The 16,257-nt window shown below is 37.3% G+C and overlaps 1 protein-coding gene across 2 annotated transcripts in view; it reads left to right on the forward strand.

Annotated features, from left to right (window-relative positions):
• Positions 1-624: 624 nt before the first annotated feature.
• Positions 625-16,257, forward strand: part of LOC145683772 (putative elongation factor 1-delta) — a 49,747-nt gene continuing 34,114 nt past the window's right edge. The window contains exons 1-3 of one of the 2 annotated variants that reach the window (XM_081755338.1): positions 625-782; positions 5,459-5,555; positions 11,514-11,798. In XM_081755338.1, coding sequence (XP_081611464.1) covers positions 5,466-5,555; positions 11,514-11,798 — 375 coding nt within the window. In that variant the 5' untranslated portion in view covers positions 625-782; positions 5,459-5,465. The remainder of the gene's footprint in view (positions 783-5,458; positions 5,556-11,513; positions 11,799-16,257) is intronic. The other variant, XM_081755339.1, reaches the window with a different exon arrangement.

A 16,257-nucleotide genomic window follows, 5' to 3' on the forward strand; every position in this document is an offset into this window, starting at 1 on the left:
TTGAATATCGACAATATCAATATCGAGTATCGATATCGACAGCATTGATATCAATATTATATATCGTTATCCACGATATCGGAATCGATTTCGAATATCGACGATATCGGATATCGATATCGAATATCGACGATATCGAATATCAACGATATTGGATATCGACATCGAAAATCGACGATATCGGATATCGATATCGAAGATATCGGATATTGATATAGAATATCGACGATCTCGATATATCGACGTCGATATTTTTGCGATATCAATTATCGATATAAGCTGATATCGATATCGACGATATCGACATTTCGCACAGCCCTACACACAGTAGTCCTATGTTTCTTGCAGTATTAAGGCTTTTAGTACGATGTTAATCATACGTCAAAACGACTCTGCGTAACGACTAACGACTCTGGGCACCACTTACGACATTTCCGCAGTACATGACGCGGAATCTTTGTCAGTGGGAGGAGCTTACTTCGTTAATAATGCAGCTATAAAATAAAGATAATTTATATATTTATTTCCCACGCTGTTTTGTCTAATTTAAAATAAACAAAAACTATTAATGGTAATCTCCATTGAGTTTTAACTCCAAAGTTTCTTCTACATTAGCCTTTCAGGGAACTTTTTAGGAGGATTAGTGGATTTACGAGTGTTATATGGCTACACTGGTCCTTCTTCTCCGTCTGGTTTCGATCTGAGCTAAACGTGCATAGTTTGGTGGTATTTTTTTGTGGCTAAATTGATTTGTGTGTTTGTCATTTACTCTGTTATTTACGGTATGTATTTTCCAGCGAAATAGATTTATTTATAATATCAACCGAAATATGTTACTTGTGTAATGAAAGGTGATCAATCGATACATTCGTATTTGCATTTCATTGGTTACAACCTGCCTTAAGGCTAACTTAAAGGGTCAGCTTTAATTAGATCTGAAATCAGTGTAACGTAATACTTTCTTGCATGTGCATGCAGGGAGGTTTTTTACCAAAGTGTATTCATGATATAGCAAGTGGTATCAGCATTACATTCTGCAATTACGGAAACCACGTGGCATAGTTGTCAAAGCCGGTTTTTATCTCGGAGTTATTTCTGCCTGGTATCTTGAATGATTATAATAGATCAACATTTAACATACAGTTAGAAGGTAAAAACACTAATCCGCCGTGTACAGATTGATAATAGCTCAGTGTAAAAATGGAAACTTGGTTAAAATATGTATTCTCAACGGGAGGAGAGGGGTTAGCGCTTACACTTCTGTTGTGAGGGGTCCCTGATTCGGTTGGAAGTTCTGTGAGTGTGCTGGACAGCGGGAACTTAAGAAAAAAGTACAGGTTTACTTTTGGTACAAAAGTACAGGTACCACTAGAAAGAATTGTCGAAAAATTATAATTTACACTAATTTCCTTCATATTGTCCCCTAGAAGGTTTCCACTGGGTGACGTGAAAATATATCAGTTGGTATAGATTAAATTCAAGGGGACCACCAGAAGTAATTGTTAAAAAATTACGATTTACGTTAAATATGGCTTTCGGATGTGTAGCAGAATAGTCCAAAAACAAACCAACTTGTGCTATGTGGCCACTAAAAATGCTAATAGTCGGAGCAGGGCAAAGGTGGGGATCCCGTGCGGAGGTGCGTCCAAAGAGAGCAGGTGCCCTGTAAATCAGTTGTACATTAGTAATTCTGCATTTGTAAACCTAAAATACAGCTGTATTACTTTGCACTTAATTCAGTCGCCCGCAGAAACTTGTTGCTTATAACCCATCTTTTCATGCAAAGCATTGAATGTTACCTATATATCATTCAAACTGTGGTGCGCCAAAACTGCACCTGCGCACAAGAAAAATAAAAAGTAAAAGTTGTCATTCGAAAAATTATAATTCATTAATTTTCTTGTTCTCCTTCTAAATAAACTGTGCTGGGTGACATGGTAGGCCTTTCTCTCGTTCTTATCTTAGTGAAGTGCTAGGAATCCACCAGTAATAATTGTTTAACAAAAGTAGTTCTTTCACGATTTGTTTATAATACAGCGTTTAGATACACCCTAAAACCTACAGTGCAAGAATTAAACTAGCCTATGCTATGTGACTTCCGCAAGGCAGAGCTAGTTTAGATGCGGCCATAAGTAGTAGGCGCTTGAGCGACGATGGGTATGTGCGTAGCGAGGTAGAGCGTTCACCTCTGGTGCTTGGGGTCACGGGTTGGATCCCAGCCCTCGCCAAATGGACTTTGTGGTGGACAAACACCGTGCTCCTGGGTTTTCTCGGGGTTCTCCCGTTTCCTCCCACTTTCTTCATTCCATCATTTTCACCCCTCTCTCATCATCACCGTCTCCTTTAGCCTAACCGGCATAACCGTGGGACGTAAAACTCAAGGATTTATTTTTTTTCAACTTTGTACAGGGTCATGTTTTGAAATACAGTAAATCTTCCATTTAGCGGCCTAGTTGGATCGAAAGCATGTTCGTGAAACACGAAGTGTTTGAATCCAAATGTAATCTTGAATTTTGTTATGAACGATGTATACAATGAAATATTACGCTTGAAATTTTGCTGTACAGGGCGAGCATAAATGGTTCATTCATTTTGAAAAGGCTATATTTTCAAAAGTATTACATGCACACACATGAACACAAACTCACCAAGTTTATACACCCTCTACAGATGTTCTACAATATGCGCCCCTTTGGTGACACGACACACGTCCAGGCGATACTCGACATCTTATTTTCTTGTTTTTTCTTTCATTTTCGACAGGTACTAACCTCGTACTGCCACACAATACAAACTTTGTGAGTTTGTGATTCTTTTCATAGATATATATATATATATCTTTCATGTATGTAGGTGTAATACTTTTTAAAATATAGCTTTTTCAAAATGAATTAATTATTTATGCTAACCCTGTACAATAAAATATTACACTTAAAATTGCACTGTGTAATGCTAAATTTAATACGGGACATATATTAAGTATTTACCAAAAAAAAAAAAAAAATCCTCTGTTAGAAGAGTGGAGAAAAGCCTCAAGCTTCATTTTCGTTCCCGTTAAATATTGTTTCTTAGTAATCACCTCTGTAACCGCACTTTTTTAAACAATGGCATATTACAGTCGCATCCGTCGCCGCGTTTTTTTTTTTTTTTAATTAATTTGGTTGAAGTATTTTTGTCTCACTAGTTTTACTCCCAGCTACACTTGCTACCAAGTTATATCATAAATACTGTCATAAAGTTTGGAGTGGTGCTGTAGGCATCCGGAGTGGCACAGTGCTGCCATCTGTGTATAAAGCGGAAGATAGCAGGTAGTGTGTGTTTGACTGTTCATGACATACGTTGATACTGTATTGAGTTTTGATGGAGTGAGGCAGGGCTCATAACGAGTTACTTTTTAAACTAAGTTACTTTTTTTCAAGTTGGTCACTAAAAGTTACTTTTTTGGGAGGTAAAGTGACTTTTTTGTGTGATTATATATAGTATATATAGATTATAAAAATAATCTATATATACTACCGGTATATATAAATTGTGAGTATATATAGATTATAAAAATAAATAGAAAAAGGCAGAAACTTGTTACTCATTACTCTTCTGAAAGCTTCAGTATTTGCTGCCACATGTGAAATAGTCAGCTTTATTCTCACTTCAGCTTTTATTCTTTCTAAAGCACAGTGGATGGTTGGTGGATGCTTAAGCTCTCAAAATGGGATTGAAAACCCTTCAGTGTCTATTCTATCATAATAGTCTTTGTTTTCTCTCGTAATAGTTAACACTCCGCTCAACGTTGTGTGTGTGTGGTGTGTGTGTTTGTGTGGTTCATCATGTTCGTCTTGTGTAATGCTTCTTGTGTGTTCTTCTTAAGAGTAGGTGATGAATTTGAATATTTCATGGCTTTGAGAACTCTCAGTGCTAAGTTAAATATAACGTCTGGGATGAAGGAATTTGGAAATAGGCCAGAACTGGTTCCACATACTCAGAAGCTTGTTACATCTCCTAAGTCTGCTTACCGTAACTACAAAGCATACTTAGAAAATCTAAGAAAGGGGAAAGCTCAAAAAGAAGTAGTAAAGAAGAAAAGATGAAACAAAACAACAAACAGAGAGAGAGAGGCAATGAAGAAATTGACAAAGGAAAAGAGGGGCATGATGAGATTTTGGTCACTTTTTTCTGTGCTTTTGGTCACTTTTCAACTATTTACAAGAGACCAGACTACTATGAGCCCTAAGTGGGGCGATTTCGAAAATTGTGTAGCAGTAATTGCACTACACAAGGTCGGGAAGACAGCAGGTAGATTTTCAACCTCCTGAAACCCCTACAAATCAGCAAGAGATTCGTTTATCGCGCTATACAGCGATACACCGAGACTGGAACGGCAGCTTACCGCGAAAGGAGTGGCACACTACGAACGGTGCGAACCCCGCAGGTCCAGAAAGCAGTCGCAGCAAGAATTCGAAGAAATCCTGTTCGAACACAAAGTGTGATGGCTACTGAGATGAACATCAGCAGAAATTCCATGTCAGGAGTGACCTACATCTACGGGAACATAAGAGGCGGACTGGTCACTTTCTGACCCAAAGATTAATGTCACTGAGGGTCCTTAAATCAAAGAGAGTGTTGCGGCGTGACGCCAACAATCTGCACAGAAAGATTCTATTCACTGACGAAAAGGTGTTCACAATTGAGCAGGCCTACAACGCCCAAAATGACCATGTGTATGCCACGCCATCTACTGCAGCTGCTAAGGCAGCTCCAAGGGTTCAGAGGGTACATCATCCTGCCTCAGTGATGGTTTGGTGGGGAGTGAGCTACTCAGGCACAACCCAGCTGCATTTTTGCGAACAAGGTGTTAAAACATCTGCCAAGGTGTACCAGAACACAGTGCTAACACCTGTAGTGAAACCACTGTTTGTTACCATGTTCCCTGGAGAAAGGTGGACCTTCCAGCAGGATTCCGCTCCGGGCCACAAAGCGAAAACAACCCAGGACTGGCTGATACGGAACGTCCCCGACTTCATTTCTACCACTGATTGGCCTTCTAGCAGCCCGGATCTTAACCCGTTGGACTACAAACTTTGGGCAGTCCTTCAGGCAAAGGTCTGCCATAAACGACATCCATCTGTCGACAGTCTGAAACAATCCTTGACCCGAGCAGTGAACAATTTTCCCATGGACGTGGTGTGTAATGGCATTTACCAGTAGCCGGGCAGACTTCGTGCCTGCATCAAGGCCAAGGTGGGACATTTCGAAAAATGATTCGTGCATCAGGTATACAACATATCAATGTAAAACATAACCAAAATAAATTGCCTTGGTGTTAATACTCTGTTATTCACATTCAAACTTGTGACAGTATGTATATCAGTAGGTATATTAGTCTAATTATGTTCCCTATATCATGAATTTTCTGTTATGTTGAGTGGAAGTTTAATAAGGTGTTTTTTTTAATCTTCCCCAGATTCAACATGGCATCACCACTTGCACAAGAGAAGGTATGGTTTGACAAATATAAGTATGAAGAAGCGGAGCGGCAATATTTTGAAAAATTAGCTAAGGTGAATATCTTGAATTGTATGATATTGTAATCACGTAAATATTTTCTTAAGTTTGATCAAATTGTTAAAGTATTGAGTAAGCTTCTCTTGTTCACATTTAGTATATTTTAGTATTGAAAAAAATCTAAGGTTTTGCGTATGTGTTTGATATTATTCTGGTGAGTGCGTGGATGGATTTTTAGTATTAGTATCATTGAACCAGTATCGTGAAGCAATTGATGAAGTTCATGAATTAAGAGGCAGCGGATTTCAGTCTGGAGAACCAAGAGGTGTTAAACAACTTTAAGAAATGATTCCTTACACATACATTATATATAATCAACCTAAGTGCATAAATCTGTCATTTCAGAGCCATTGCTCACCGAAAACTGATCGGAAGGAATAAACAAAGTGCTACAACTAGAGAACGAAATGTCGGGTAAAAGAACCTTGTACTTACCTTGATAACCCGATTCCGTTAATGTACAGTCGGCAGCAAAAAACCTGCAACATGAGCATGTAATTTTATTGTCCAAGGACGAAGTCTTTTGCTCCAAAATAAGTGTGCAGCGGAGGACGCCCAGGTTTCTCTGGCGTGATTCGTGCCACTTAGACATTATGTTGATTTAATGCGTTTTTTAGGCGTAGTTTCACAATAAACTTACATGTTCATGTGTTTTGCTGTGGACTGTACCAGTGGATATGAAAAATTGTGCTAGCTGTCAGACCCTGATGAAACCTTTTTCGTTTGAAGAAGACTCACGAACTTCGTTACTGTTCCTGTTTCAAATTCACCGGAGCGTTGATGCAGTCTAGTAGTGGACACAATGACTCGCCAAGCTTGAGCCGTACATTTATCACAGAAATATTTTACTTCACACAACACATCGGAACATTTAGGTACGATTCGTGAATTTACTTTCCGAAGCCACACTTGAGAAAACGGCACCAGCAAACTTTGAAGTCAAATGCCCGAAACAGAAAACATACAACTATAGTAGGAACGGAAACAATTATTCGAATTAAATGGTAATAATAATAATAATAATAATAATAACGAAAGTATAGAACAACTACTAGAGCTTTTCTATTTCAAGTGTGTCCTCGGAAAATATGTGAAACATACTTCGGCCCCACCCTTGCCGTTCTCTTACGGAGAAAACCTTGCGTTTGCTTTGGGGAAAGAAGTGAATGACTTCCATTGTGTTGCCAGTTTGTCATTCAGTCGTTTAGTCTTGACGACGGAAGATCGTAGGTTACTTAGCATGGCTAACAAGACGGTGCATAGCGAAGCCCGTCAATCTGGCAACTCTGGCCAAAGCAACTTGTCACTCCTTCTTCGAGGGAGGCACGGGAAAACACACATCGGCAGCAGCGCTAGCAGGGGCACATTTGAAACGGAAAGACACAACAACAATAATAGAAATAACAAAACGAAACTTAGCGGCAGTTCGACACCACTGTACCTTCAGAAGATTTTCTTCGTATAGCCTGAAAGGCAATGCTGTCAAAATCTCGTGATTGAGAATAGATGGCGGGAACACGCTCTCTTGTTCTATTGAGTGATGAAATCGGTAGATCTAGGCCAAGCTTCATGACTCCTTGCGAACATTATAGGCTCAAAGTAATCATTACGATCTTTCACCCGACATTTCGTTCTCGACTTTTGACCCATTGGTTTCGACCAATTCTCGACAGCCCATAGCTCGGAAATGAGGCATTCGTATTTCTGTTTGTTGGTCTATGATTTTTTTAATGTTTTCGTGTAAAAATTCGTTTCCGTAGATTGTTTTGATGTTGATTTCAAACACAATGTATAGTTACGTTGCTAGACGGTACAGTGATCCCGTAGCACCGACTTGAACATGCATAATTTGACAGGCCATAACCATCGCAAGATTTTAGTGGAAAGTTATTTCTCCTTTAATAAGATAGATTCACAGAAACAACCGGTGTGTTCTATTTTTAGAAAAATAATTCAATGTAGTCGTATTATTTAAAAGAAAAGGAAAAATAAATTGGACAGTATTAAGAAAATTTTTCATGCTTGTGAGCATACATCTCTCGGTTCTTTGATGTTGTTTTCGAACACTTTGTATTTTCATTTCCTATAGTAGTGTTTTTCTAGTCTGCTGCCTCAACTGTAATTTTCCAAAATTAGTTTCTCCGATTTGACATTTTCCATAGAATGACTGATAGTACGAGATATTGTCATGTTTAAAGGACGTCAATTTTACAATTTAAAGTGTTTTTTTTTTTATTACGTCGTACAAATACATTTTCTGGTTCAATATCTTCACTTTTTGTGTTTTTTAATTAACATGTTCGTAGTTTCATCATTGCTCTGTCAAGGATGCGTAATATCTCCTCTGGAGCGTCCAGCGAAAAGTTGAGAGTCCAAATAAACAAACTTACTCACCGAATAAGATATTCATCCGCATGCTCATGTGTCTTGCATAAGCGAGACTGCTTTTATGGCGGGAAGACAAAAACTACAAATCCATAGGAAGGAGAACAGGCATTGAAAATGACCACATACAGGAAGCCATGTAAAGTGCAATGCATACCAGTTGGTTATACAGGGTGTGTCTCGGTCACGAAATCAGAAAACGGTCATGAAAGTCAAGAAATTTAGCTCTTGGGTCACTTTTTTAATTTTTTTTTTTTTTTATTATTAATTTGTGCAAGGAAAAGTACAGACTGGAAAATTTTGTTGTATAGAACGTCAAAATTCACCACCAACAATATCTATGGTCGGCTTTAGATGCTACCAAATTGCAAGCAAAGCACGCTTCTATCGCATGGATGAAAATTTGGCCTAATTCGCACCCACATTCGCTCTTCAAAATGTTACGAAATTTTATGGTTTGGTTAAAAAAAAAAAAAAAAAAAGTCACGAAATGTCATTTTGGTATTTCAGTAGACACCCTTTTATACTACTGTGAAGATTCGTTGAATACATTTAAACTCCGAATGTTTTCGCCACTTGTTAAAGGTTGCTTCCTTCTTATGTCGGAGAAAAGGATTCAAGGTGTTCTAGGTTATCTCGCAAAACTATGTGCACATTCCCTGTGTCATTTTTGCCTACCCTTAAATTCCGTTCGAACAACTTGCTGAACTGAAAACCTGATTTAACATAGGAAGCCTTACCATTGTGGAGCTTAAACGGCTAGTGCGATTGGAGAAATTCGATCATTTTAGATTGAAAAAAATCATCATTTCCAACTCTTTCTTTCTTTCTTTTCTTTTCTTTCTTTCTTGCGTGCTTTTTTGCTTTTTCTTTACGCATAAGTGAATTGCCTTGTGACCCCGGACTTTTGTTACACCAAGTATAGATTGTGCAGTATTTCGCAACCAAACTTTCACAAATTTGCATTAGGTTTATATTGTCAATATTTTAATACCGTAGAAACTGAACAGTAAGAGAGAGGGGAAAACTGTTTTCTACTTTTACACATGACCCCGAAGCTGAATGCAACCAATCAAGTGAAAAAAACGTTCCGACCTCTTTCTCACTGACAAAATCACAAAAGACAAAACTACCTCTCGAGGTACGGAGTAAACAATAATAACGGTAACTTCGGAAGTAGTGGTAATAAAGAAGAATCATCATATCACGTTTATGGCAACTTGTTGATTTCCACTTCTAGTTCGTCTATTGTGCCATAAATAAGACTTTGTAATAGTGGTAATAAAGAAGAATCAATATATTGCGTTTATGGCAACTTGTTGATTTCCACTTCTAATCCGTCTATTGTGCCATAAATAAGACTTCGTAATTCAAAAAGAGAAGAATGATCACAGTTTGCATATAACTTAAAAACTACAGCGGAGATACTCATATCGTACTTCAAATAGTTCAAATAAATGTATCGTCGGCGTTCAGGCAGAAGTCACTAACTCAAAAAACTACTGATGGGGCTAGGCACTTCTTCCAGTACGAGGATGATATACAAGGTGAAATATACGACGTTCTGGTGGATATTACGAAGCTAGATGTAGGAGATGACATTGAAATGGTAAGGATAAAAACGCTTAGCATCACAATTTCACCTGCTACATCTAGCCTGACAATGTTAAAACGTCGTGTATTACACCTTGTGTATCGGTATCGTACTGGAAGAAGTACCTAACTCCATTTGTGTGTTTTTGGAGTTAGTGACTTCTGCCCTGAACGCCGACGATATACTTTCCACCCCAGACATGATTCAAATCTAGATCGAAATAAACAAGCTGGAAACTTGTTTCTTAGCAGCCTTTCTACACATGTGTGATAGACAGAAGTACTTGAAGTTTATTTAGGTATTTCTATTAAAACGTAGATGTGTTATATCAAATAACAGTATCTTTACTTTTAAGATAAGTACATTATACATTTAGAAAAAAAAAAAAAAAATACCTGTTTACTTTTGGTAGTCTCGTATTTTACTCGAATTAATTTAGCAGACTGAACAGGAGTCATATGGCGTAACGGATCAAAAAACCATTAATAAAGTTAAACCAGTGGAAAGAAGTTTACTAACAGCCACGTAATTTTGTTTATCTAGACTTAATTTTTCACTCTACAGATTCTATGGTGATTGCAAAAAGACAAAAGTTCCATCCTTAATTTGATGTCATAAGGCATGTTTTACCATGTTGATTCCTTGCTCACTACCACAAACTATTGCAATCCGAGTAAAATTGTTATTAAAATATTTATACATCTCTATCTTCTGTTTTCTCAAAACTTACTTCAGTGGAATATTCTCTTTGTGAAACTATCATCCAAATAATACTACTACTACTACTAATAATAATAATCAGGGATTCTTGAAGAATACTTACATTTACTTTAATTAAAACGTAAATTCCTTTCTCATTCAAAGGTTGAACTTGTTTAATTACAAATGCATATTCCATGTCTTGATCCTGTATTGTATTTCAAATTTTGAAACTTCAGATCACAGATAAATACACAGACAAGTATGATATGGACAAAATTCACGTTAGCTATATAAAGTTTAATCTTACACTAAAATATTAGAGTACAGTCCTCATAATGGTTTAATATAACGTTATCATTCATTTCATTATCAAGGAGCTCTCTTGTGGCTAATTTCTTAGCGTAAACACCTTGGGCATGGAAAACCCAGTTTCCAGGCGGGGGCTCATACGGTCGGGATTCCACGTTAAGAGTCTTCATCCCGGCGAAATTAAAATACCGCTAATTTTACAGTAATTATGTGATATCTTCAAATAGATAAAAGATAATTGAAATATGGAACAAGAGCGCCCTAGACAATATTATTTTGCATGAGGTACCGTTACCACAAGTCACCTAGTAGCTTTCCGTTTTCAGCTGTTTAGAAACGCGAAAATAAATGCCGATTTTCAAAATGGCTCGAAATCGGAAGCAGATAAGTGAGTCGTGATAACGGTTTCTCATGTAAAATAATATTGTCTAGGGCGCTCTTGTTCCACATTTCGATTATCTTTTATCTATTTGAAGATATCACATAATTACTGTAAAATTAGCGGTATTTTAATTTCGCCGGGATGAAGACTCTTAAGCTGTAGTTCCACGTCTCATACAGCCACGCTGCTGAAGGGAATGCTAAGCTGAAAATAAGTCAAGTCAAGTCAAATTTCATGTCATGTTTGTTGTGCATTTGTCTGTGTTCAGAAGTTTCAAAATGTTAGTTGCAATGTCGAAGCTAAATGAAGACATGGAAAATGTGCCGGTAATTTGGGAATTCTATTTTTGAATGAGAAAAATATACTGGAAGGCTATAGAAACATAGTAGCGGTGGACGAAACCAATGGGTCGATACAGTGGAAGTAATTATAAATTTTAGGTATTTAGTTGTGTATCATTTACCAAAATAGAACTAAGTATAAATTTTAAGTATTTAGTTGTGTATAATTTACCAATGTTGAAGTGGTTTTAAATTTTAGATATTTCATTATGTATAATGTACCATCGTTTTTCTTTACAAGCTGCTTGTTAACAATGGACTTTCCTGCCCTAAACGTGAACCTACTTTTACCCCTTTCCCTAAACCTGATCCCCCTGTTTCTGTTGAAGCTCCCCCAATGCAGCAAGTTCATGTTGAAATCGCTCCTTCTGCAATCTCTATTGTCCATGGTTCTCCCAGAAAAGCCCCCACCCATTCTCCCAGACCTGAGAAACACATGAAGCAAAGAGAAGGTAAGGAAATTAAAGAGAAAAAGAACAAGGCTGATAAAAAGGGTAGAGAACGCAGGCACCGTGAAGAGAGTAAGGTACAGTAGTGTTCTTAAAATAACGTTCAGTGTATAAATGTTCGCATGAACTTAGGAAGAATGTTTTATTTTTATTTATTTATTTATTTATTATTATTATTGCTTATCTTACGGGGGCACAGTGACTTACCTCTAGCACATGGGGTCTGTGGTTCGGTTCCCGGCCAAGTAAGTTTGTGGTGGACGACATCGTGTCCGCGGGTTTTCTCGCGGCACTCCCGTTTCCTCCCACAATTTCATTGCACCCAATTCTTCCATCATCATTCACTTGCCTTAATCATTCGTGTCCCTAAATCTAGGTTGCCATGCTGCAAGAATCTTATAGCTGTCATTAAAAAAATAATAATAATAAAAAAAAAACCTTGCGACAATTCTTTCATCTTGCAAGGAGTCAAACCATGTGCAACCTTCTGGGTCGTCTTGCTTACTACCTGCTATCGCCCTCCCACTGACATAAAGAGAAAAAGCAGTTTCGCCGCTTCCGAAATGATGAATTCTTTTGGACGGGGAGGGGAAGCGCGTCAAAATAAACATTTTTAATGAGGAGGTTCACTATTTGCCCACCAGAGTGCAGTTCTGCATGAGTGGAGATATTTTTCTTGCTTTCAGAAAGTTGTAAAGTATAAACAGCAAATATAAAAATGGGGTTGCATAATTTTTTAATGACAGCTACAAGATTCTTGCAGCATGTCACCCTAGCTTTAACCTGAGAGCATAATCGTGAGAGATTAAACTGAAATTTTTAATTTTAATTTTGGCCACCTTTCTGCTCTTTATTTCAATTCATTGAAAGTTTTCAATTACTATACTGGTCAGTTGGGTATAAAAAGGATTTCTGATTGAGAAGTGTCCTGTGATTCGTTGTTCAATACACATATAATCTGAGCGGATAGCTTTTGAAGAGGAAACAGTTCATCTTTCGTGTTATTATTTTGCCACTAAGGTTTCAAACGTTTTTCTTCTCTGACCCAATTTATCCGTAAGACTTTGTTATTTTTACCGCACTTCTAACACTTCCTTGATATATATATATAACGTAAACTTGTACTTTGTCAGTGATGTGTTTGTTCTCTGGTAAATACAAGAGGAAGTCAAAAAATAAAGGGACTTTCGAGAAAAAGTACACTCATATCCAAAATGATTGTCGCATATCTATAACTGTCTTCTTGTAAGAATATAATTTGATCATGATTTTGCAGGGTACTTTTAGTGCTGATACTATGTGTATAATCGGGAAATTATATTTGTGATAAATTTCATAGGAAAAGAATTATAAATACGAAAATTAGAATGAGTAAAACAAAATATTGCTAAATGGACAAGAAAGTTTTATTTTCGTTTTATTGTCCTTATTTACTAATCTTTTGACATGAAATTTGCCACATACATGTCTTTGCCGATTATATACGTACTAACATTGTAAGAAATATCGGGCGAATTCGTTATCAAATTATATTTATATAGACATGCGACAGCAATTTTGGACATGAGTGTACATTTATTCTAATGGTAGAAAACTGAAACATACATTATTTTTCTACATAATCCCCGTGCACTTCAACGCACTTTTCCCAACGTTTCACAAGTTTATTGATTTTATCGGAAAAGAAGCAAGTTATTCGGTTGCACCGCATCAATGACTAGCTGATGGTTGATGTTTAAATTTCTTAATTTCTGGTGATGATGAGTGTTTCCAAACCATGCTCGCAGCCTACTTTCCGATTCGTGATGATGTACCCAAGTTTCATATACAGTAACGATTTGCTGTAAAAACCCATCTCCCTCTCGATAAAAATGGGCCAAATGTTTACGAGAGATGATGTGCCTTACGCTGCGCTGACAGTTCTTTGGGGACCCACTCTACACATACTTTCCGGTTGTGTTTAACATCTTCCGCAAACAAAAAAACGAATCGTTGTCCTCATTTCCTCCTTGGTGCAGATCGACAATAGAGATGCTGCTACACTCCAACGACTAAGTGTGACATGTTGGATAGAAGTGTTGCAGACGACACTAATACGATAGGTTACCATGGCGCTATATTCTATATAGCGTGATTAAACAATGCTGAGCCAATTATGTCGTCTGACTAACATTAAACTTAACACAGTTACAATTCTGTTCTCATTGTGACAGATGATTTGCCACAATTATCTTACAAATCCTGTTTTGTCATTCATTACTTAGTTTTCCAACTGTAGTATGAGGCTGGCGTATTACTAAAAATAAATCACACACTTCATACGCGTAATATAAGGTTACTACACATCCCGATTCCCTGACTGCACTCACATTTTGTTTCTAATCCTCGGGGAAAAATCTTCAGACTGTTTTCCGACATGGTCCCACAATTTTCAGTTTTCCTTATTTAAAGTCACATTGATAGTTTTTTTTTTTTTTTCACTTTTACTTTGTATACAGTTGTGTATTTCAGTCGCAAATTAAGGCAATCGGAGATCTTATTACAATTTTGAAGGCTTGATTCAAATGCCACGAATTGGCGAGAGAGAGAGAGAGAGAGAGAAAGCTTGTGAAAAGTTTCACATTTTCTTCATACATTCTGTTGTTTTAAATTTGCGGGTGCAATTTTGACTATATCTAAACTTAATTAGCCAACGTTAAATTTTTAGTAATGTGTTTCACTGCTGCGTAAGTAAATTTTGATGAGTCTTGATTATTATGTACTTATTCTATTTATTTTTACGGTGAAGAGTTTTGGCGATGGATCTTAAGAATAGAATTCCGCTAACTCACCTTCCGACATCACATTTCTTATAACTCGACGATCACTTTGCCATTTTAATCGATAAATGATTTCTGCTGGTCATCTTTGAAATAATGTGTGGTGGTCTACCAAGAGCTGAGTAATAATCGCCTAACATAGCTTATACAGTACAAACAGTATAGGTATATTTTAATTCTGTATTACTGCAATTAGAGTACATATTTATTCGCATAAATGTCCGCATGGTTTTGTGTTTGAAGATTGGTTACGGTATTCAATTTGTGGGGGGCGCGGAGGCTCATTGGTAGAGCGTTCATCTCTAGTGCATGGATCCTTGGTTCAATCCTAGCTCGCGCAAATGATCTTTATGATGGGCAAACACCGTGTGCGTGGGTTTTCTCGGGGTTTTTCCGTTTCCTCGCACTTTCTTCATTTCACCATTTTAATCATTTCTCATCATCATAGTCTCCTTTAGCCTAGCCAGCATAATCGTGGGACGTAAAACTTAATTTAATTTCATTTTATTTTTGTTTACGGTATTCAATCTCTAATTCCTTCCCTTTGTGACACTAATTCTCAGAACTGTCTGACGAATTTGAGACGGATTTTGTTCTTTTCCTAATCTACTCCATTTCCCCTCTCAATAAGGAAATTGATGAAGAAAATCGGCTGCTGTTAAAACAGCACTCATATTCCTTTCTATTGATGCTAACCGTTAGTAGACTTGTCTGAAGATTTATGGCTATATCGTATTTGCACAGACAAGAATACACAAGCATTCATTTACATTTGATCTTTTAATGATTATTTTAGCGTAGACGGTATTTCCTGTATCCAGTATTGTGCTAGAACTTTTTTTTTCGAGTAATATGCAGTAAATGTATATACAGTAGAACCTCTCGTCCGCCCTCGGCTGATCCGACCAAGCCGAACTTGGTTCCGACTCGTCGGTAACTCACGAGGCCCACCCATTGTCATTTTCTGCCGTCGCGGCATTGTTGTTTACTTGCTGTTACCACATATCCCCTTTAGTGCTCCGTTGTCTCTTGTATAGTTTCCTATTACATCAATTCAGTATCATTCACTTTCATTGATAATCTTCCTCTTTTAGCCTCGAAAATACGATCGTGGGACCTAATATTGAAAGATTTAGAAACAGAAGTAAACGCATCTGCCCATTTTCTGTCCTTTGGTTAATAGCGTTGGTACTGTTGGATAAATTTGAATACAATGTGCTTGACACAAAGATAATATAATTCTCTGTATATTACAAAATACTATATTTAACGAATTCTGAAATTGTTGACAATCAAGAAATAATTGGTAGTGGGGAAGCACTTTTCGGTGGCCGCTCTCTCACGTACGTTTATTACTGTGTAGTGTTTTGTAATTGTTACACTATCTGCTGCAATGTCAAGTTACGTGCATCCTTCACGTGCATTTTTATTTCCAGAAGTTATTTTGTAATGGGAACACACTTGGAGTGCACCTTTTTATTGAGCATACACAGAGTGAAGCAGAGGAAACACATGTTTTTTGAACTGCTACTACTCGGTGACGAAGTAGGGGTATTGATTTTGAACGACGTTGTCAGACAGCTCAGACAATGCAGTTTCAGTTGCTCTAGAGCGTTAAACATCGTGTGTTCGCGGTTGAGCAGTTTTTTAGAAATTATGATTCTGTAGTTACGGTTCAACGTCTTTTGCTTCAAAAGTTTAATGTGGAATGTTGTGG

This window comes from Thermobia domestica, chromosome 4, assembly GCF_964235325.1.
Source record: "Thermobia domestica chromosome 4, izTheDome1.hap1.1, whole genome shotgun sequence".
NCBI lineage: Eukaryota > Metazoa > Arthropoda > Insecta > Zygentoma > Lepismatidae > Thermobia > Thermobia domestica.